Consider the following 21531-nt stretch of genomic DNA (forward strand, 5'->3'; position numbering starts at 1 on the left):
AAGCAAGCTATTCCCATAGAAGCGTTATTGCAAAAAGCTCTTCTAAGACTGAAGATTTTTTAAACAACATGCAGAATATAATCTGAAGTCATAAGACAAATAACAGGTCAAACTTATATTTACGAACTAATGCCATTTTTAAAGCATCTAAATTTCTGCTTAAACACAATGACATTGACTGATCATTGTCTCTCTATATGGGACGTGTAACCCGTCTACAGTATGTAAGAAAAAGCTGATTATTCTACTAAAGCATATCATTTAGTCTGCCTAAAACCAACTGTATTTTATGTTGTTGGGTATAGGCATCAACACCAAAAAATTGCTCATGAGATTTGTTAAGCAGCATTTTGTAATTCATCCAAATCAAACAAAATGGCATTAAAACACAAACATGAATCTAAATCATACCTGTTGACGTAAACTCAATAAGCTTCATCTGTTCAATAGCAAGAAAACAAATTAACAAATGCAGTCGCGCCATAGAGTTGGGGTTAGGTAGTCCATTCCAAACACCCTGATCAGATTGAAAGGGATTTGCTTTAGGGAGGATAATTTTAACTTTCTCCACCCCTTGCTCCCTCCCATTTTCTTATGAGACTCAACTTTATTGCCCCTTAATTTGTGCTAAACAATGATATGTGGTGTTTTTCAATTTATTTAACCCCAAAATTCCCTTTGTGTCAGTGTAATATTTAGTTTTCTTATCAAATATATATTTTTCACTGATATATTGATATATATTTTGAAATGTATTTAAAAAAAAGCATTTTAATGCATTACAAATATATTTATCCCTCCATATATTTCAGTCCAAGGAAATATATATTTACGTCGCAATGTTTATGTAACCTGTAAACATATGTTTTAAAAAGGTTAATATTAAATATATTTTCAACTTTAAAGCTATACTTTATAGATTAATAAAATTAACTTGTATTCAGCATATATGAAAAATATTTTTTGGCAAGGAATACATTTTTCTAATATAGGATGTAAAATTAGAAATGCATTTGCTTGCCCTTGAAATACATTTTGAAAAATTTTGATATATGGAGGTTAAAACTAAATATATTTCCAAATTTAAAAATATATTCAGTTGAGCTTAACTTTCTACAAAGTGTATTTAGCATATATTCAAAATATATTTCTGGCCAGATATTTTTTTTCTCTTTGCCGTATGGGTTACATGCGATAAATTTAATTTCACTTTGGAGTACAGTTGGCACAAACAGAATTATATTTTAATTTAATTTGTGTGGCCCAATTTGGAAAGAAAGTGGGCGTAATTTGGACATTTATGCACCAAACTAAGTTAAAAGTATTATCTGAAAACACAAATATTATAATAATAAATAAATAAATAAATAAATAAATAAATAAATAAATAAATAAATAAATAAATAAATAAATAAATAAATAAATAATAAATAATAAATAATAAATAAATAATTGAATAACTAAATAAATAAATAAATAAAAATAAAATAAATAAAAATAATAATATGCTGCATTTCCTTAAAAATATAGTGCATCATTTTTTAATCCACTTTGTAAAGTAAGTTTTACTTGAAATTGTAAGCAATTGCATAAATTGCTTAAAATTCCATGTAACACTTACTTAAAAACATACCGGTTCAATTCTGGTTTAATTTTGTTTATTCATATGAAATAATGGCCATTAAAGACAACATCAAAATAGTTTTTTACCTGGATTAAATGCTTAAACGTATCTCAGACATACAGAAAAGACATTTGTTTGATGGTGAGATGTAATGGACACAAATTATTTAACTTTCATAAGTAAGGTCATTTTCAGGTTTTTATCCTCAAGAACTTGATTAAACAATATCATGACCATACACTAATATCAAGCCAATACTTAGATATTTTATATTATATCTTTTATAATATTCATACAGGGGAGAACAGCATTCAGATCTTTTCTTGCTTACAGTGACCGCAAACAGCCTCATACAACCTCATTACTGTACATAACCGTAGTGTCTACATTTAAGTGTCCAATCTTATAATCCGCATCTCTAATGTGCTTCTATACTATTTGTGTTGCCAAACGTGCTATGTTTGTCCATCAAGTCACTGCTGACCCCACTTAGCCTGGTTATAGCATCCTTATAATAGATTCTTCTCTGGGGACCTTTGTTGTTCGACAACTACTTGCCATTACCACCTGTGATATAATGGACATCAGATCTTAAGCTATTCACACACCATATGCCAGCTGGCCCTAAAAAGGAAGGAGCAAGTGAGGTGCTCAGACACACATGCAGGTGAGCAAGAATACAACTGATAGCTTTATGAAACACAAAAGGGCAAACCTGCTGAGTTTAGACTGCCAGGTAAATACTTTACAAATAGAGTTGCAAAAATGATTTGTTCAAATTTATTAATTAATAAGTGACAATTTTTTCTAATTTCACCTTACTTACATTTAAGAGGCTAATACATAAAAGTTTTGACTGAATGCAGATGTTGGTCTAATGGACATCTGCCAGGTGGCGCCACCTGCTGGCCAGTGTCCCTAAAGCTGAAGTTTTAAAGGTTAGTGAGTGCACAGACCACATAGCCATCGCCATGCTGAGCACATAAGACTGCAGCACAGTGTCTGTCTCGTCCCATCTCCTCCTTGCTGGTTCTCCCTTTTGTCTGTCTGATAAGCGCCACATAATACAAATGTGAAGGTGTAGGGCCTACATTACAGATTTGTTGAATAGATTGAATACAAACTCAATGCTTTCAATGCTGCAGTGATGTCTACGGCACATTTCACACTTGTGTAAAAAGGTATTAACAGACAATACATGAATTGACTAAATAAAAAAGGTGCATTACGATGATGTCTTAATCGTGGTTCACAGTTAAAAAAACAAATGCATTAATTTTGTACAAAGCTCCCTGTTTCTGATTGGCCAGCTAATCTGTATGTTGTGATTAGCCTGAATACCTCTGACGTCAGACAGAAATGTGACGCTCCTTACCATGTTTGAAAGATTCACTCACAATGCAATGCTAACAGGAGTTAACTTACAGGCTGTGAGTCCGAAGTGGGAGGAATTATGATGATGTCGGTCTTGTCTACATCAACAGGCCCAGGAAGTAAACTGTGTTGCCTACAATCTGTGTGTTTGTTGTAAGAAAAGAGATTTATGTTGGAAACGATAACCTCGCGTCTCCGTTTACTTTGGGGTTTGTACCTTTTGCATATCGTTAACATGTACGAATACACACTTAGCCTACACACCAAAGGAAATGTAAAATCGTGAATCGGACCATAGTTGCTTTTTAAACATTTGATGTTTTAAAAAAGGCCTCACATGCACAACGACATATATAGGCCATGCAACAATGCCGTATTTGTATCTGAAAGAGTGGAGTTAACCTGTTTTCTTGACATAAGCTGTATTTTTTCTTTAAAAGTAACAGTAAATGAATGAGCTTGAAGCAAAAGAGAGACAGTTATTTCAACTAAAGAGCTTAATTCCATCCCGAGTTGTACTTCTAGTATGTTTGCATCAACATCATCCATTTACTGATGTAAATGGGTACTGACTTCGAAAAGATGCCAGCCTTACTTACAGTAAATAGCACTAAAATTTTTGCTGAATTGGATTTACCACCAAACCTTTACACAAACACTTGGGACATATTAAGTGATGCAAAGCATGCAAGCTGCTACCTGAGGAGGCATACCTACCAAAGTCTGACAAACAGACTCTTAAATATCCAAAACACCATTAGGAATGAGAATTGTGTGTCCCCCACTTCTTGTACATCTGCCCCATAAGTAAATATGGAGGTGTATTTGAGCAGATCATTCAGATTTAAATTACATTTTTAATCAAATTAAAGCTTAAGGTCTTTTTATGCTGTTTTAAGTCAGTTTTGGAGCTTGGTGGATATATATATACAGAGCAGTAACATTTTCTCCAAAGAACCTTTAAAGTCAAAGTTTCTTGAAAGAATACAGTAATTGAATAGTTCAAATGCAAAACCCTCTAAGTGCTTCTGACATGTTTTCTTGTAAAAGAGCATCTTTATTAGGTTCTTATGTTTAGGTTCAGTAATTTAACATTAAATGGCATTGAAAAGGTTATTAGTCAGTAATTTCAATGCCTTATTTTTATACAAATGTCACATTTGTATTTTCTTTTGTAATTAAAAGGTCATGAAACTTCAGCTTCAGTCTACCCCACTATGGTTAAAAATGCAACTTAAATGGGCGTTAATATATTATTTAATTTAAACAAAGGTCAAGTAAAACTGTTATAGTTTAAATTATTCTGCGTTTGAAGATAAGGAAAAGTCCTCAGGACATGATAAAAACTGCCTGCATAAGCAAGGCCAAAGTCTACCTGCCTATCGAAGCTTTACCAAGAAAAATCTTAGCTGGTGGCAAACAAAACGCACACAGACAAACCGAGACAGAGATCCCAATTTGCCTACTTACTATGTCCCTAAAAGTATGTACATTTATAGACATAAGTATAGACATTTGAGTGCATTGAAAGACATCTATTTCGACTACTACTACTGGGACGGCGTGTCTTGACCTGACGGCATCTCGGGGAAAATCATCAATACTGCGTGTTCTTATGGTGAACCGTATCCGAGTGCAATTGCCCTGATCCCCTGTCTCCCTCTCTGGCCTAGATGCACAGCCCCCATGTGTTATGGATTTTTAAGTGATAATCTTCTCATTGAATAAAAACACTCAGTCTCGTGGATATTTATAAAAAATTCTGTATCAGCAACAGAACATCGCCACATCACAACTTGGTTTATGGTTAAAAAACATTATAAAACGGGCAGTTCTGGTTCTTCATTCTGATTGGTTGAAACGCGTTCTAAGCTGTGATTAAATACACCGGTAACCTCACGGTTCAGACCACATTACATAAGTTTCACTGCGCCACTGTTGCTGCGTACTGATTTATGAAAATAAACACCACAGTCTTTAATCATATTTTTAATTTCTCTACAATTGCACAATTAATGGCGATATCCAGATAAATGTCAATAAATTGTTGAGTCATCTCATCGATAAAGAGAAAACGTTGTCAGAGTTTCTAACTCAAGTTCATACGTCCGCTATTATCCACTGGGTGGCGATCTTACCCAACTTAAACACTGACGCATTCACTCAACACTGAAAACACAGCGTGTAAGTTTTGATGGCTCAATCTGATCTCTTACATAAGTTCTTCACAAATATGGAATTATCTCCGCTTTTAGCCAAAAAATTTGAGAGGTGATAAGAGAACAAATGAAGGTAGGATGAATGAAACCTATTTTTTTCTTTTTTTCTTTTTTAAAGCGGATGGTCTGTTCTTTCATTTGATATTTTATGTTTATTTAAAGAAGATAATTTTTCTGCAAGGCATAAAACTGGGTGGCAACTTAAAAAAAAAAAATGCTGACGGGGAAAGAGTTCAGCATGCTTCCAAGCATATTTAATCACCACTTCAACAGTTGCACAATATAAATGTTAATGTATAAATTAAATTAGATAAATGGTGATTTATAAAATAAACACCACAGTCTTAAATCATATTTTCATTGTGTCTTTGCTGCTTCTGTGTTGGTTGGGAACTGCGCTCTGTTTCAGTCACACTTGATTCTGAGGAACTACTTTGTTTGGCGGAAGAGTAATATTTGTACTAATATAATTACAACTTATTTGTGTTTTATTTTATAAAATCCCGCTAACGTTATGCATATGAAGTAACCGTTTTATAAACGCAATAAACCCCTTGAAGCGTTGGGTTACCAGTGCATTTTATAACAGCTAACAGCTTCGCGTCGTGCCAAACAATGCCCCTTAGCTGTTATAAAATGCACTGGTAACCCACTGCTTCTTGGGGTTTATTGCTTTATTATTTTCCACATACTGTATATTTTTGTAGCTCCAGATTTCACTCTCTTCCTAAAACGCACTAATTTGAAAAGCTCCGTGTCCCTGATTGGCCAGCAAATCAGTGCCTAGTGATTGGCAGAGATGTATAAAGTACTAGCGACCCAGACTTGAGTAAAAGTACAAGTGCTCTATCAAAAAAGTGACTTGAGTAGAAGTTGAAGTGCTCTTTAAGCACAGCACTTAAGTGGAAGTACTAAAGTATTAAACATGCTTTGTACTTAAGTATTGCAAGTAGTTTATTTTAAAATATACTACTCAAGTACTGAAAGTAAAAGTACAAGTATTGTGTAATGTAGTTATTAAAGAAAACAGTCAAAAGTTTGAATATAATATTGTTTATATTATTTCAAATGTTTAAGCTAAAGGACACTTACAATTCCTTTGGCTGTAGCTGGAGTACAAGGACATGAATGTTCAGATAATTCAGATTAATTTAACTGATATGGCGATAGAGAATTCAGAATTAATGAAATATTAGTCGATAAAATGGTAATAGGTAAAGGTACAAGGTGTTTCATTGAATTTAGGTTTCCTTCTTTCGCGCACACTCGCCCTTTCTTGCGCATTCTCTCTCTCTCTGTCTTTCTCGCGCACTTTGGTTCTCTCTTCGCTTCACATTTGTCAACAACCCTGGCTCATATTTGTGAGTGAGAGGTTGGGAGGGGTCGCCCTTTACTATCTCCAATTGGTTCAGACCACCATGTGACCATGATTCGTAACATTTGAGAGTAACGAGTAACTATGCAGCACATAAAAAATGTATTGGAGTAAAAGTATTAAACTCAAAGAAAAAATGTACTGAAGTAAAAGTGGAAGTAGGAGAAAAAAATAATACTTCAGTAGAGTACAGATACTGTCTTTTAGTACTTAAGTACAGTAGTGAAGTAGTTCTACTTCGTTACTATACATCTCTGGTGATTGGTCTGAATACCTCTAACGTCAGCCAGAAATGTGACACTCCTTACCATGTTTGAAAGATTCGCTCACAATGCAATGCTTAAAGGAGTTAACTTCTGAAGCGGGAGGAGTTATGATAATGTCGGTCTTGTCTACATCACAAATCCTAGGAAACGAATCCAAGTAAACTGTTGCCTACAATCTTTGTTTTTGTTGTAGTCCAAGAAAAGAGATTAACTCGCGTCATCGTTTACTTTGGGGTATTAATTAATTAATTAATTCCTTACATTTTATATAGCGCTTTTCTCAGTACTCAAAGCGCTTTACATATGAACAGGGAATCTCCTCAACCACCACCAATGTGCAGCATCCACCTGGATGATGCGACGGCAGCCACATTGCGCCAGAACGCTTACCACACACCAGCTTATTAGTGGAGAGGAGACAGAGTGATATAGCCAAATAGTATGAGGGATGATTAGTAGGCCAATGGGCAGGTTTGGCCAGGATGCCGGGGCACACCCCTACTCTTTTCGAAGGACATCCTGGGACTTTTTATTAACCACAGAGAGTCAGGACCTTGGTTTAACGTCTCATCCGAAGGACGGTGCTTTTTTGACAGTATAGTGTCCCCATCACTATACTGGGGTGTTAGGAAACACACAGACCACAGGGTGAGCATCCCCTGCTGGTCTCACTAACGCCACTACCAGCAGCAACCTGGTTTTCCCAAGTGGTCTCCCATCCAAGTACTAACCAGGCTCAGCCCTGCTTAGCTTCAGTGGGCAAGCTGTCTTGGGCTATAGGGTGATAAGGCTGCTGGCATATATTGCATATCGTATACCTATTGCATATCGTTAACATGTAATAACACACACTTAAACAGCACTTTTCTCCTACTGTTAATAGATTATAACATTGTCTTCTATGATGTACTGCACAACCATCCCTGTTAACATCTCAGAAAATGTTGTTTAGTATTTCATAACCCTTAACTAATTTGACTGTCTTTTGTGGCAAAACCCTCTAAGGACATGCACAAATCTCCACTTCTAAAAAAGTCTCCAGATAGCCTAATTTTGCTGTCCTTTAAATGAAACCAATATCCTGATATTTTGGGTAAAACTCATTTCACTGGGTAAAAACTATTGCACCGTGACGTACTTGCACGGTTGTTCATCCAATTCTTCTTCCATGCACTTCACTCAAAAAAATGATTCAAGCCCTTCTTAGAAATGACACATTAAAATTGTGTTCAATAAATGTAAAATACCTCATTAAGAGCAATAAGTATATTTAATTAGTATAACACAAAGTAAATATGTACTATAATTTATTGATTTCTTTTTAATTGCGTTAATTGAGTTTGGGTTCTGGAAAAAGAATTTCCCAGCATGCTTTGCATGCAACTGCTTTTGGAGAGTAATTTTTTTAATTAAATGTTATTTTATGCATTTTTAGGTAAAGAGAAAGACTTAATAGTGTTTAATGTCAGTTTATCTTATTGATTTAGAAGAAAACAGGCAAATGGATCCCAGTGCGGATAACAGAAAAATCTTTATTTAAATAATAATGGGTGTAAACAGACAGTAGCACGTCTGGGCGCTAAGGCCACTCCGAGGCAGACGGCTGAGGCGGGGAGCACACACAGACACTGGGGAGAACAGCCACACACGTTCGGGCTCCGGCCAGACAAACGAACGGTGGGAGAGAGTATATTACAACAATCAATCCAAAACACGACACAGAAAGGGGATCTGCAATCAGCCCTGCAACAAGCACCCGAAGAAGCTGCAGAGGGGAATCCTGCGGCGGGCAGAGAGAGTGAGAGAGTTAGTGGTGCTGAAGGGAGGAACTGGACAGCTCCTGTGGTGAATGACAGCCCTGCTGGACAGCGGCAAAACCGCGATGAGCGTCCGCTGCTACAGCTGGAAAAGGCAGTCACAAAAGCAGGGTAATGGAGTTAGCAGGCCTTTATACAGACAGACGATAAACAGATCTCGACGCCGCCAGCAATCTCAGTGTTTCAGAAGTCAATCCTGGGCGGCAGAGGGCACAGATACAGGGTGAGAAACAGTCTATAAACTGACAGGAATTATCAAAGTACACAACAAGACAAAACTAGAAACTAGCAAGGCTAGTAACGGGTGAGTACACTACACAGACGAACTTGCCACGAGACACTGAAAACACAGGGAATATATACTGAACCAATAAGAGGGAAACAAGCTACAGGTGAGGATGACACAATGAGGAAATCACACAGAGCAGGAACACCTGTGAGGGAAGCATATGTGAACTAGTGATGGGCAGTCCGGCTCTTTCCATTAATTCGGCTCTTTCGGCTCAAGCTCCGGCTCTACATTTTAGTGATGGCAGTCCGGCTCTTTTCATAGATTCGGCTCTTCTGGCTTGGCTCCCTAAGATGAGCCGGCTCCCCTGCATGCGTCTGAAGATTCGGCTCTGCTCGTTCGCTACAAAGAATCAGCTCTTAGAGCCGGCGTTCGCGAACGACCCATCACTAATGTGAACCTGTGAAACAAACACAAAACACAGGACAACTAAAGCACTAACAAGACAAAATCATAAATATATATATATACACACACAAGAAAACCGTACACTAGACTAAACAAGACATAAAAACAAAGACTTAGAGGAAGCAAGGGAGCAGGGAAAAAAGACAACACCCAATGACAAAATACAAGGGAGCGGGGAAAAAGTCACAAGACACGGGAAAAACGTGGTCTAATATGACAACACTAAAACCATGTTCTCCCACATAAAACATAGTACTGTCAGAACCCTGCCACACTAGACTAGATATAATTACCAACAGGACTCCGGCAGGATCCTAACAACATGTTTCTCTCAATGAGCACTGACTGTGTTAATGCCTGTTTGGAGATCAGTCTCTTCTCACATGCTCATCCAAAGGATCATATGTTATTATTATTAGCATGCTAACATGTGCTTATGCTAATTAGTATGATATAAAAACGTTTTATATAAAATAACAGAGTTGAGTTCTTCAGACTACACTACATTGAGTTATTCAAACTACGTTAAATTGAGTTGTTCGGACTACACTAAATTGAGTTGAGGCAACTAATTGAGTATTGCCATTTACTTTAAATTGAGTTGGACCAACTCAATATATTTTTATTGTGTAAAGCAGTTTTTTATGAGTTAAGGGTACACATTCATATTGGATGGAAATCCTGCCCACAATTTTATTGAGTTAATCCAATGAATCATTTTTTTGAGTGTAGAGGATTCTGCCGGAAATTGTAAAACAAAAATAGAGGCATTTAACGGATTCTGCAAACAAAATTTCTAAATGGCCTGAGGCTGGCATCGGGTGTATTTGAAGTGAAAGTATTTGATACATTTAACATATTCAAGGTATAACATGTGCAAAGAGCATTCAGTCCATACAATTATCTCATTTTTGACCGAGGTGGCGTTTAGCGTTTTTTTTTTTTTGCATGTGAGCTCCTTAATTTCTTAAATTTGAAGCACATTTTATTCACCACAAATAATCTTTTGTGGTTCTGCAGGAGTTTTTCTGTGATTGTTGAAGGTTCTTATGGAACCAAACTAGTCATTTTCTTTTATATAACTGTTCTGTACGGCCAGTTGTAACCAATATTTAAAGTTAACTGCTCTACTTGATATATTGACCGTGAGGTACCTCAAGAATTCCAGCTCTCATTTTCCTAGAATCACACACACACACACACACATACACACACACACACACACACACACACACACACACACACACACACACACACACACACACACACACACACACACACACACACACACCTCATAACCTCAACTCCCAAACGGGCTGTGTGCCATGCCTTTTTAATGTTATTAACAGGTGGCTTTCTAAAATAGAATGGAGAAATGCTCGCATGCGTACTGACAGACATGTATGCATAGAGACCCAGCAAGATACAAACATCGGACTGACATGGAGACCGTATACTGAAATCTCATACACAGTTATGAAGTAACAGTTGACGGACACAGACAGGCATATCCTTATGCCCGGACATGGGCGTGATCAACACCCCTCACCCCAATGCTAAACGGTAACAGGGTGCCAAATCGACGTCCTCTCTCTTTAAACTCTCACTTTTGGCCTGTCTCTGAGAAAACCATCTGCAAAACGATCAACACGTACTCAACAGTTGTCAGGTCAGCTACTTGTTTGTACTGTTGAGATTTGTTTTATACATACTTGTCAGGTTTTACGACAAAATATGTTAAAAATCTTCTTGGAACTTGCATACTTAGCACAGCATTAGTTATACTTCAACAAACAAAGACGTCACGTGTTTGGGTTTCCCAAAGCTGGTGACAAAGCCCATGTAGTGGTGTTAGGATGTTCTGTACTGCTCCACCATTGAACTTATTTTAACTAATAGTTTTCACTAGAAAATGTATTGATTCAAATACAAAATGCATGAAATATCTTTACATATATACTGTATATAGCATGTTGTATATACAAAGTCTGCTGTGTGTGCTACCACAAAAGCAGAGGAAACTTTTGTTGTACTAAACGTTGCATCAGAGATTTGGGACTTGTGGCATAAAGTCTTTTGGTATAGGTTGTTTTAGTTGCAAGGGGCAAGTGCACTCTAAAAATGCTGTTTTTTTTTCAGCTGGGATATAAATTAACCCAGAAAATTTTTATATGTGACAAAACAACTCAGCATTTTGGGTTGAAGGAACTCAGCACAGGTTAAAGTACAACCCAATAGGTTGGGTTCGTCGCCTTTGACCCAAAGCTAGGTTGAAAATAACCCAGCATTTTTGTGCATAAAAAATTTATGACAACAAAATAATGAACCAGCATGGGAAACAATTTATTTAAATCATTTGGACCGAATGTCTTTTTTGCAAACTGTGAAAAATAACTGCACAAAAAATGTGTAGACTAGTCTGTAAATAGAATTTCTGTCTATACAAAAATAATAAAGGTTTATATAGATAATGTAGCAAAATGATAAATGTAACCCTGGACCACAAAATGGTCATAATGTTTTTTATTGGTATTTATACATAACCTGAAAGCTGAATAAATAAACTTTTCATTGATTTGTGTGATTTGTTAGGATGAGAATATTTGGTCGAGATTTTCTAAAATCTGAGGGTGCAAAAAAATAGAAAAAAATGACCTTAAAAGCTGTCCAAATAAAGTCCTTAACAAAACATATTACTTATGATAAATGTTTTATATATTTACGGTATAGGAAACTTACAAAATATCTTAATGGAAAATTATCTTTATATTTTTTGGCATAACAAAATCAATAATTTTGATCCATACAATGTATTTTTGTCTATTGCTAAATGTTATGAGTGTTTTTGTGGTCCAGTGTCACATATATGAATTACAGATGTTCTGATCTTATATTTGATCATATTCTGATTTTTTAGAGTAACCCCCTGATCAACTGCTGAGTTCATCATTTCCTCCTCCTCATCATTCACATCTTCAAGCTCTATAGCATTTGTATCCACAACGTCTAAAAATGTTGTGCGAATGGACAACACCTTCCTTCTACGTTTTATTTCCTTCCCTGCACCTCCCAGCTTCCATCAGCGGTCCATTCTGGTTTTAACAACATCAATAACATCCCCTGCCAGATCCTTTTATGTGCCTGCACCATTTACAAAGCATTTATATTCCATCACCTCTACAATATAAACATTAGTCTAAATTATATTCATATTAATTTCAATGGACTTGGATGCCTTTTTAACATAAGCCATTGCTTGTCATTCCCTAACGGATTGTCTAAAACCGCAAATCAAATCAATGATGTGGTCCACATTCATCACTCAGGATGAAGAGGTGAGGCCGGGCAATGCACTTGCCGGTGCGCACCAACCTGCTGGTGGGCTGGAAGGGTTAATGGGGCGCGGGCCAAGACGCAAACAGAGGCACCGAACGTTCTCCAGTTCTGGTGATGGCATCAGCGAAAGCCAGGAGGGCAAGATCAAACTGACATTTTTCATGGCCGTAACTGGCATCATGCTAACTGTGCTAGGGGTGGGCACTGAATTTTGGGTGGAACTTGCACCATCGAAGAGCTTCTTCAACAATCAGACTTGTCTAGCTGCACATTTTGGTGTGTGGAAATGCTGTACCAAGACTTTCTCGGTGTCAGATATCGACCCGAAACGGGAGAGTTGTGGGCCGTTGGACTTACACGCACAGGGAGGTAAGGCCGTTACTTGCGGATGTGTAAAAGTGCTAGAATTTTATCTGATGAAATAACGCTGCCTGTTTGGATCTTGTTACAGAATCCAACTGCACCTTCTTTAAGTTCTACACCACTGGTGAGAACATTGTCCTATTTCAGAAAACGCCAGAAAAGGGTGAGACATCTTACAATCCCTGTGACTGCCAGTTGTGTAACATACTTTCAACACTGTAACTCTACCTTAATTTCATTATCGAATGTGTTATACAATTTAAAAGCTGCACAAACTTGTTTTTATTTATTTAATGCTTAAAATATCAAAAAGATTATATTCTCTGTAGTAGTGTGTGGCTTTTGCACTTTTAAAAGTACACTTCTACACGTGAATTCCCTAATTTAGTGCCTTATTAGCTATAATAAGTGAAAAATATAATTTAGTTATTTTTATGTTTTTATACAATTATTCAATTAATCGAAAAAATTTATTGATTGGTTATGAAAATAATCGTTAGTTGCAGCCCTGCATATACCTGTCACAATGATAAAAGACCTCACCGCAATTGTTTGACTTCAGATCACCGCAATGATTGCACATCTATTTAAAAACACAAGGGGGAGCGTGTGAAATAAGACCGTATCAGAAAGCGCTCCTTACCTGAAGGTGTAATGCGATACATTACAAAGCCATAGCCATTCAATACAGTGGAAAAACAGCATTTAAAGAAATGCTGCAAAACTTTGATAAGTCTGAACTGCAAGTAGGTAAAACATTACCAAAACAGATATTCCAAAAATGTAGGAATGTGAAGGATGCTATTTTTAAGGATTTGTAAGGAATTAATTTTTTTGCAGCTACAGACACTTGGTCCAGTACAAATATGACCTTATATGATTGGATACTATTTAAAGGAATATTCCATTTTCTTAAAAGAAAAATCCAGATAATTTACTCACCACAATGTCATCCAAAATGTTGATGTCTTTCTTTGTTCAGTCGAGAAGAAATAATGTTTTTTGAGGAAAACATTGCAGGATTTTTCTCATTTTAATGGACTTTAATGGACACCAACACTTAACACTTAACTCAAAACATAACAGTTTTTTTCAACGGAGTTTCAAAGGACTATAAACGATCCCAAACGAGGCATAAGGGTCTTATCTAGCGAAACGATTGTCATTTTTGACAATTAAAATAACAAATATTCACTTTTAAACCACAACTTTTCGTCTAGGTCCGGTCCAGCGCGACCTAACGTAAATGCGTAGTGAAGTAGGGAGGTCACGTGTTACATATATAAAACGCACATTTGCGGACCATTGTAAACAATAAACTGCCACAAAGACATTAATTAGTATCAGTTAACATACAACAACGTAGAAATGGTCCTCGTTCTCAACACTTGTAAACACTGGGGCGGAGCTTCACGTTCTTCCTCTGTGACCTCTTGGGGCCTTATTTTAAGGATCTGAAACGCAAGTGCGAAGCGCAACGCGCAAGTGAGTTTGTGGGCGGATCTTGGGCGCTGTTGCTATTTTCCCGGCGTGAGAAATAACTCTTGCGCCGGGCGCAAATCAATAAGGGGTTGGTCTGAAGTAGGTTCATTATTCATAGGTGTGGTTTGGGCGTAACGTCAAAAATAAACCAATCAGAACGCTATCCAACATTCCCTTTAAACGCAAGGGCGCAAGTTCCGTGGCGGGTTGCTATTATTATGACGGATTTACCAGGCGCACGCCAGGAGCGGTTCACAGCCAGCATAAATCGGGCACGCCGTGTAACGGGAGGTGGATCTGCCTCAGGACCTGCCGCCAGCAGAGGACATCGCTGCGTCCACCCTCACCGCTGAAAGGGTTTGGGGGCTTTGAAATCGGACCCAAGAAACGCAAGGTCCAACCCCAAAGTACACTTACAAATCAAGTTCATATACATTAAGGTTTCTTATGAAAACATTTAAATTATTATTTACATAAAATAAACGTAATACAGCCACACAACAAACTTATGAAAATATTTTAATCAAAAAAAAATATTTTAATTAAAAAGTTATTTGCATGAGAATTTTTTAACGCAGCCACACAATAAATAAAAACTATCACCACAATGCTCACCACTATGATTCCCCTTATCTCGTGTATTAATATTTTTTAGTGTAACAATTTATGATTTGCAAAAATAACTGTTGCATCTGTGTAGATTAGATGCAAAGTGTATGCGCGTTGTGCACGCTATACATTATGGTCAAGCATGCGCCCTTAAAATAGCATAATGAACAACGCGCAACGCGCCACTGACTTTAAACTTTTTTTTTCTGGTCAGTGGCGCAATTGTTTTTTGAAACTGCAAAATAGCATCAGGGATGGTTTGCGCCGGAACACGCCTCTTTTTTGCGCTGAAACGCCCAGGGAGCGCAAGTTCATTCCCTAGTTTGTAGACGTGCGTCTGTGGAGGGAAAAACCCGCTGTGCGCCGTTGCAAAATACGAATGATACATGCGTCACTGACAAAGTCAATTGCGCTGGGTGCAAGATAGGGCCCTTGATGTCATGACGTATTGCGTGGGGTCACGCTGGCGCATCACGACCGGATCTTGACAAGAAGTTGTGCTTTAAAAGTGTATATTTGTTATTTTTATTGTCAAAAATGACAATCGTTTTACTAGATAAGACCCTTATGCCTCGTTTGGGATCGTTTATAGTCCTTTGAAACTCAGTTGAAAAAAAACTGTTAAGTGTTGAGTTAAGTATTAAATGTTGGGCTCTATTAAAGTCTATTAAAAGGAAAAAAATCCTGCAATGTTTTCCTCAAAAAACATAATTTCTTCTCGACTGAACAAAGAAAGACGTCAACATTTTGGATGACATGGTGGTGAGTAAATTATCTGGATTTTTCTTTTAAGAAAATGGACTATTCCTTTAAGGCCTGATCTGATTTAGTCCGTTTGTTTTGATTGAATTTTTTTCTTTCGGTTTTTCAGACACTTTGTTTTTATTTCTTATGCAGAATTTTCAGGTTTTTTTTATATATATTCATAAAAAAAATATTTTAAATATGTATTGTGTATAAATATTTATTTACTACCTTGCAAAAAATATTTAATTAAGTTAATCACAACAATGTCTGAAAGTTATTTCATGAACAAACAAAAAACTTATGAGAGTTAAATGTCAAAGCAATAAAACAGACAATTAATCATCATAACCGTCAAAGCCCTAAACAGGCATAATCGTCATAATCATCACAATTTATTAAACAATTAACTGTCAAACAAATTTCATAATCGTGACAGCCCTACTTGCAATTACTTTATATAACCACCTGCATATTTACTGGGCTCTAGCATATGCTACAGTACATAAAGTGATTAAAATCTCTTTTCACCCTTTAGATCTGACAGTAGCGTCGGCCATGTTTGCCATATTTAGCCTTTTCCTGATGGCTACGGGTGCCATCTGCATCATTATGGCAATAAGCAAAGGTGTTCAGTTCTTCTTGAAGCCAGCCTCTGTTTGCTTCATCATATCAGGTAATGAATTCCTAACAAATTACAAATGCACTGTAGTCAAAAACATGTGAAAACACACAAAAAAAATAAAAAAAATAAAGAGCCTAACCTGTGCTGCTATAAGATCTTTCAGTATGCTGGGAAAGCTTTGAACTAGATTCTGGAGCACCAAGATTTGCTAAAATTCAGATAAATATCTGTAAATCAACAATGCATCGAAAATTTTTGTGTTCTGTAAAATAAATAGATAGTTATGGTTAAATTTAGCCATACTGTATTTCTACATCATGTTAAAGGAACAGTATGTAAGAAATGTATATCAATTAATCATTAAATGGCCCTAAAATGTCACTAGACATTAAGAAATAATTTTCATTTCAAATACTTATATCACTGACAACAGTGGTCTAGCCAGGATATTATAATTTAAAGCAACACTGTGTAGTTTCCATGTGAAAATGACTTACAGCTCCCCCATGTGGTTGAAAAGCGCAACAGTGCCTGGTATCAGACACTCTTCTCCAGGCAGGGGGAGGGGCAGGGCTGTGTTTCCTACCCTCCACCGCCACTTTCAGAGTGTGCTTGTAGCAGCTAGGAGGCTGCTCAGGTTGCAGCAACAGTACAATTTGTCCAGTTAAAAGTTGTTCTATCACTGAAATAATTTTAGAGACATTATTTAAAGGTAAAAAAACTACATAGTGTTGCTTTAAAAAGTGGAGTTGCAGTCCTCAACTGATGTTTATGTTGTCGTTTTGTATATTGTCCACCAGCTGTGTGATTGCAGTACCAATTTTGGCCACAATCCTACATACTGTTACTTTAATGTAAATGCAAAACACTGTGTACACCATCATCTTAACTGAATTTAAAACACTTTACTAGTGCTTCACCATCATGCCATGGGGGATATCTAAAGATGTCTAGCTAACAGAAAAACAGAAAAGTGCACCACAGCACTCACACAGTTAATACAGACTTGTGTAAAGTACTAGGAAATATAACACAGTAAATGTACCTGTGAAACAGAACAAGCTGTACACAGCATGTACTGTACGATGTTACGGTACGATTTTACTCAAGAGCATCTCCAAATAATAATCATCCTTCTGTACCTTCCATCCCTATGAACGCATCCACACAGTCTCACTTAGGCTACATTTAATTGTTCATCAATATTTAAAAAATATGCAACACATTAAGCTTATAGTTTCAGGTTGGTTTCCTTACAAAATAATTAATTTTAAATAATTGTCTTATTAAGGTGTTCAAATGTGATTTTAGTTTTGCAAGTAACTTGAGGTAAATTGCAACCCTTCTGTATTTGTCATACGCCAAAAACTCACTTTCATAAAAAGGTACAAAAGTAATGTCTTAAAGCGATATTTTTCACGTCAGGATAGCTCTTTTCCAAAGAGAAATTCCCATGATTATAAAAATCCACAAGAGATTCCCCTTTTCGATTCAATTCTATGGAAGCCGAGGTGCATTGTGGGATTGAGCGCGCTTTGACGTGGAAAGGTTTCTTCCTATAAATGATGAATGTTTGATGCAAACTCACCTTTGACCGAAAATATTAAGCGGTATTGCGGTGTTTATACACTAGATGGTGTATATATTCCTTTCTTGCTGTGATATAGGGTACATTTACTCTTCTTTCTGGACCCACCCTAGATAAGAATAATCTCAAGATCGAATATTTTTTTATAGGAAATATAGTAAATAAAATAGATTTGATTTTTATTGTCTTGTAAGAACAAAAGATGTTTTATAATTGTATTGCAATAAGCAATACCAAATGGCCATTCAACACAACAGCCAGTGACTTCACACAACCCACTCACTGTGCAAGCCACATAAAGCCACACATTCCCAAGACGATGACTATACTACTGTGGTTGTTTAAAGAAACATTAGACAGTTTTTTAATGCAAAGAGCAAATTGTCATTTTCTTTTCTTTCTCTCTCACCAGGTGTCTTAATCTTTGTGTGTCTAATTATTTTCCACCAATCAGTGCTCTCATTCTTGGCAAGTGACCAATCCATCCCTCTACATCATAAAATGTCATGGTCAGTGACATGCATGGGCTTCGCTGGAGCTCTGGTTATTATAGCTGGGGCCTTGTTTTGGATCCTTACTCTTCCATACAGTCTTTGGGAAAAGTGCTTTCCTAAAAAGAACAGTGATATCTAGGAGTGAGGCTGAGTGGGACTTTGCCTAATTTTGCACTGTCCTGTTCAAACTGTGGAACGGATAACAGTATTCCCAGCAGTCTTGGAGAATGTGGGAGGCAGAAGAATTCATGGAGTTCTTATCCACTGGTAAAAGCCTTAATGTCCCAGAATGTGTTAATTGAACATTATCTAATGTTTTGTTTTTTTGTTTGGTGGTTGGCGATGTGTAGCATGAATATTAGATGAGAGTTGGCACTGAAGGAAATGTACAGGAGGTGTGCCAGGCCTGTTGGCAAAAGACACATGCCATTAAAGGATTAGATCCTTAAAGGTGACATAAAATGATTGAACGGGGTATTTATCCTTGTTCTGTGATGTGACATTTAGACAAAAAAATTTGGGTCTGTAATGCCTTAGAAGCTTCATAAAAACCTCTCTCAGATAGCTCTATTAGGGTGGGGGATTTTAAACAAGTGGTTTTGCACCTATTTGGCTCCCCCTACTGGTTTAATCTCATTACTGATTGGCTGACTTTGCTGCCACTCAAAAAATGTAACCCATTATTTTAAAGTGGAGGGGCAGTGAGATGCCTGTGATGTCATAAGCATCAGTTTTTCAGATTGGGCCGTTTTCTGGCTGACATTTCTAAAAGAGGAATTTCTATGAGACTGAGATGTTTAGCATGTTTAGCACTTTTTGTATGTTCCTGAATGCGGGTAGACTACCATTATTCAACAAAGACAAGGTACAAATGTTTTTTCATTCTCTGTCCCCTTTAAAGGATAAAGTCCAGTGATGTGATAATCATACCTTAAAATTAACAAAAGAAGAAATTATTTTTAGATTATATAAGCTATATTCAAATCATACGAAAAAGCTGGTAAACCTGATGGTTTAGATGTTGGGTAACGTGATATTTTGCAAGAGATATTTTAAGCTTTGCTAGGAAAAGGTTATATTAACATTTTATGAATGAGACCGATTTAATATATAAATGTTATTTATAGTACACAGCGTTTCTCAACAGGTGGGTTTTGACCCAATAAATGGTTGCCAATCTGTTCTTGTAGGCAGGCAGGAAAATAAAATGCAAAATGCAAATAAATAGCACTGTGCATTTAAGATGTACACTGTAAAAAGATTCAAAGCATTTTTTGTCAAATCAACCCCTATTTTTGTTACTTTAACTTAAAATTGAGTTAAACCATTTCAACTTGAATTTATAAGTCATGTCAATTTTTGTAAGCCAGAACTGAAAATAGTAGGTTGAATTTATTATTTTTTTACAGTGAAATACAGTAGAAGTTGTTTTAAGAGATAAAATAGATAGCCCTTTGAAAGGAAGAGACCCATTGCAAACTAGTTATGCCAAGTTAGGCCATAACATTGAATGACATGCCCTTGTCAATAAAGCACCATTAAACACCCTTAATTAAACACACTTATTTTTTATTTTATTTAAGTAGAAGAAAGTATACCCCAGCTATCAAATAAAGAAGTGGGTGTATACCTGCATATACTCTGCACTAAACCACTAATAATACTACTCATTCATCCTTTCTTAAATATAACACACAAAGCTCCACACACATTTTTCTTACACACAAACTCACTTTTTTCTCACTGAACGCCTTCATGGGGTTTTTAAAGGCTCTCATTCAGTAATCTTCATCACCTGTCTTTTAATAAACCCAACCCACCCACCAATCAATCAATCAATCAGCCAATTAGTGGTTGTACATTCCATGGAAGTAGAGAGAGAGGGAGTGTGTTCAAAAACCGAAACTCAAAAACTGAAAAATAAACACTCATGTTTAAGCATTAATTAGCATGAATACAATATTTAATATATAATGTATATACTATTTTTAATAAAGAATACATACTGGTTGAATCTTTTTGAACTATAGTGGTTTGATTCACATTAAAGATATACAATATATTTACAGATTTATATATGCTATATATTTTATTTTTTTCTCTGGGAACATGGAGAAATTCTTAAATATGTTTTACCACTTTGCTGTGATTTTAAAGGTCTTACTGTGGATATTAATTTTTTAATCAAAATTATTGAATTTATTTTGTGATATTAAAGGGATAGTTTAACCAAAAATGAAAATGTTGTCATCATTTACTTTTTTCTGTACAACACAAAAGAAGATATTTCAATAAATGATGGTAAACGCACGGTTGATGGTTTAATAGAAATTATGGTGTAATAACACAAGGATTATTAAATGATTTTTGGGTGAAAAACCCTTTCAATGTGTATAACTGTTGAGTGGATCTGTTGATGTATTTTTGTTTTATTATTGATTCATATAGCCTCGTTGTCTATTATTGAACAGCATACATGCGTGATCTATGCATACCTCTTACATGCACCTCAGCACTTGTCAAGATGTGAAATGAAATTTTGTTGCTTTTTATTTCCATCTGTACATGTTTCACATATTTGATATCCATAACTGCCAGTCATTGTATGATTTTGACTGTTTTCTCAATGGAATTGATGCATATTTAATCTTACAATAAATCGACACAGCACCAAACTATTTTTCTGTCACAAAAAACATGTAATTTCTTTTTTTGATCTCTTTCCAGATTTCCATCTCACTGTCAATCCCATCCGTCTCATTTCCTCTCCACAGCTTTCCTCTAAATTTAGAGCGTGGCCAATTGCGCTCCAGAGGACATAAGCAACACCAACTCTGATTCAGAGCGGTTCCCTTCTGGTATGCATGGCCACCTAAACCTATCATGATTTATGTTTGTCTCACCTTATAATGTGACCA

At 36.3% G+C, this 21531-nt stretch overlaps 1 protein-coding gene across 1 annotated transcript; it reads left to right on the forward strand.

Annotated features, from left to right (window-relative positions):
- The first annotated feature begins 10792 nt into the window (after positions 1 to 10792).
- Positions 10793 to 21297, forward strand: cacng6a (calcium channel, voltage-dependent, gamma subunit 6a). The gene is made up of 5 exons (XM_065287914.1): positions 10793 to 11041; positions 12290 to 13077; positions 13160 to 13234; positions 16445 to 16582; positions 18532 to 21297. The coding sequence occupies exons 2-5, from the start codon at positions 12672 to 12674 to the stop codon at positions 18750 to 18752; spliced, it is 840 nt and encodes a 279-aa protein (XP_065143986.1). The 5' UTR covers positions 10793 to 11041; positions 12290 to 12671; the 3' UTR covers positions 18753 to 21297.
- The last annotated feature ends 234 nt before the right edge of the window (positions 21298 to 21531 follow it).

This window comes from Paramisgurnus dabryanus, chromosome 19 (genome assembly GCF_030506205.2).
Source record: "Paramisgurnus dabryanus chromosome 19, PD_genome_1.1, whole genome shotgun sequence".
Taxonomy (NCBI): Eukaryota; Metazoa; Chordata; class Actinopteri; order Cypriniformes; family Cobitidae; genus Paramisgurnus; species Paramisgurnus dabryanus.

Excerpts from the sequence above, each read along its gene's own strand:
- cacng6a (XM_065287914.1), top strand. The coding sequence starts at position 12,672 with ATGATGTGGTCCACATTCATCACTCAGGATGAAGAGGTGAGGCCGGGC. Across the intron at positions 13,078-13,159 it reads GGACTTACACGCACAGGGAG|AATCCAACTGCACCTTCTTT; the intron begins GTAAGGCCGTTA and ends ATCTTGTTACAG. Across the intron at positions 16,583-18,531 it reads TGTTTGCTTCATCATATCAG|GTGTCTTAATCTTTGTGTGT; the intron begins GTAATGAATTCC and ends CTCTCTCACCAG.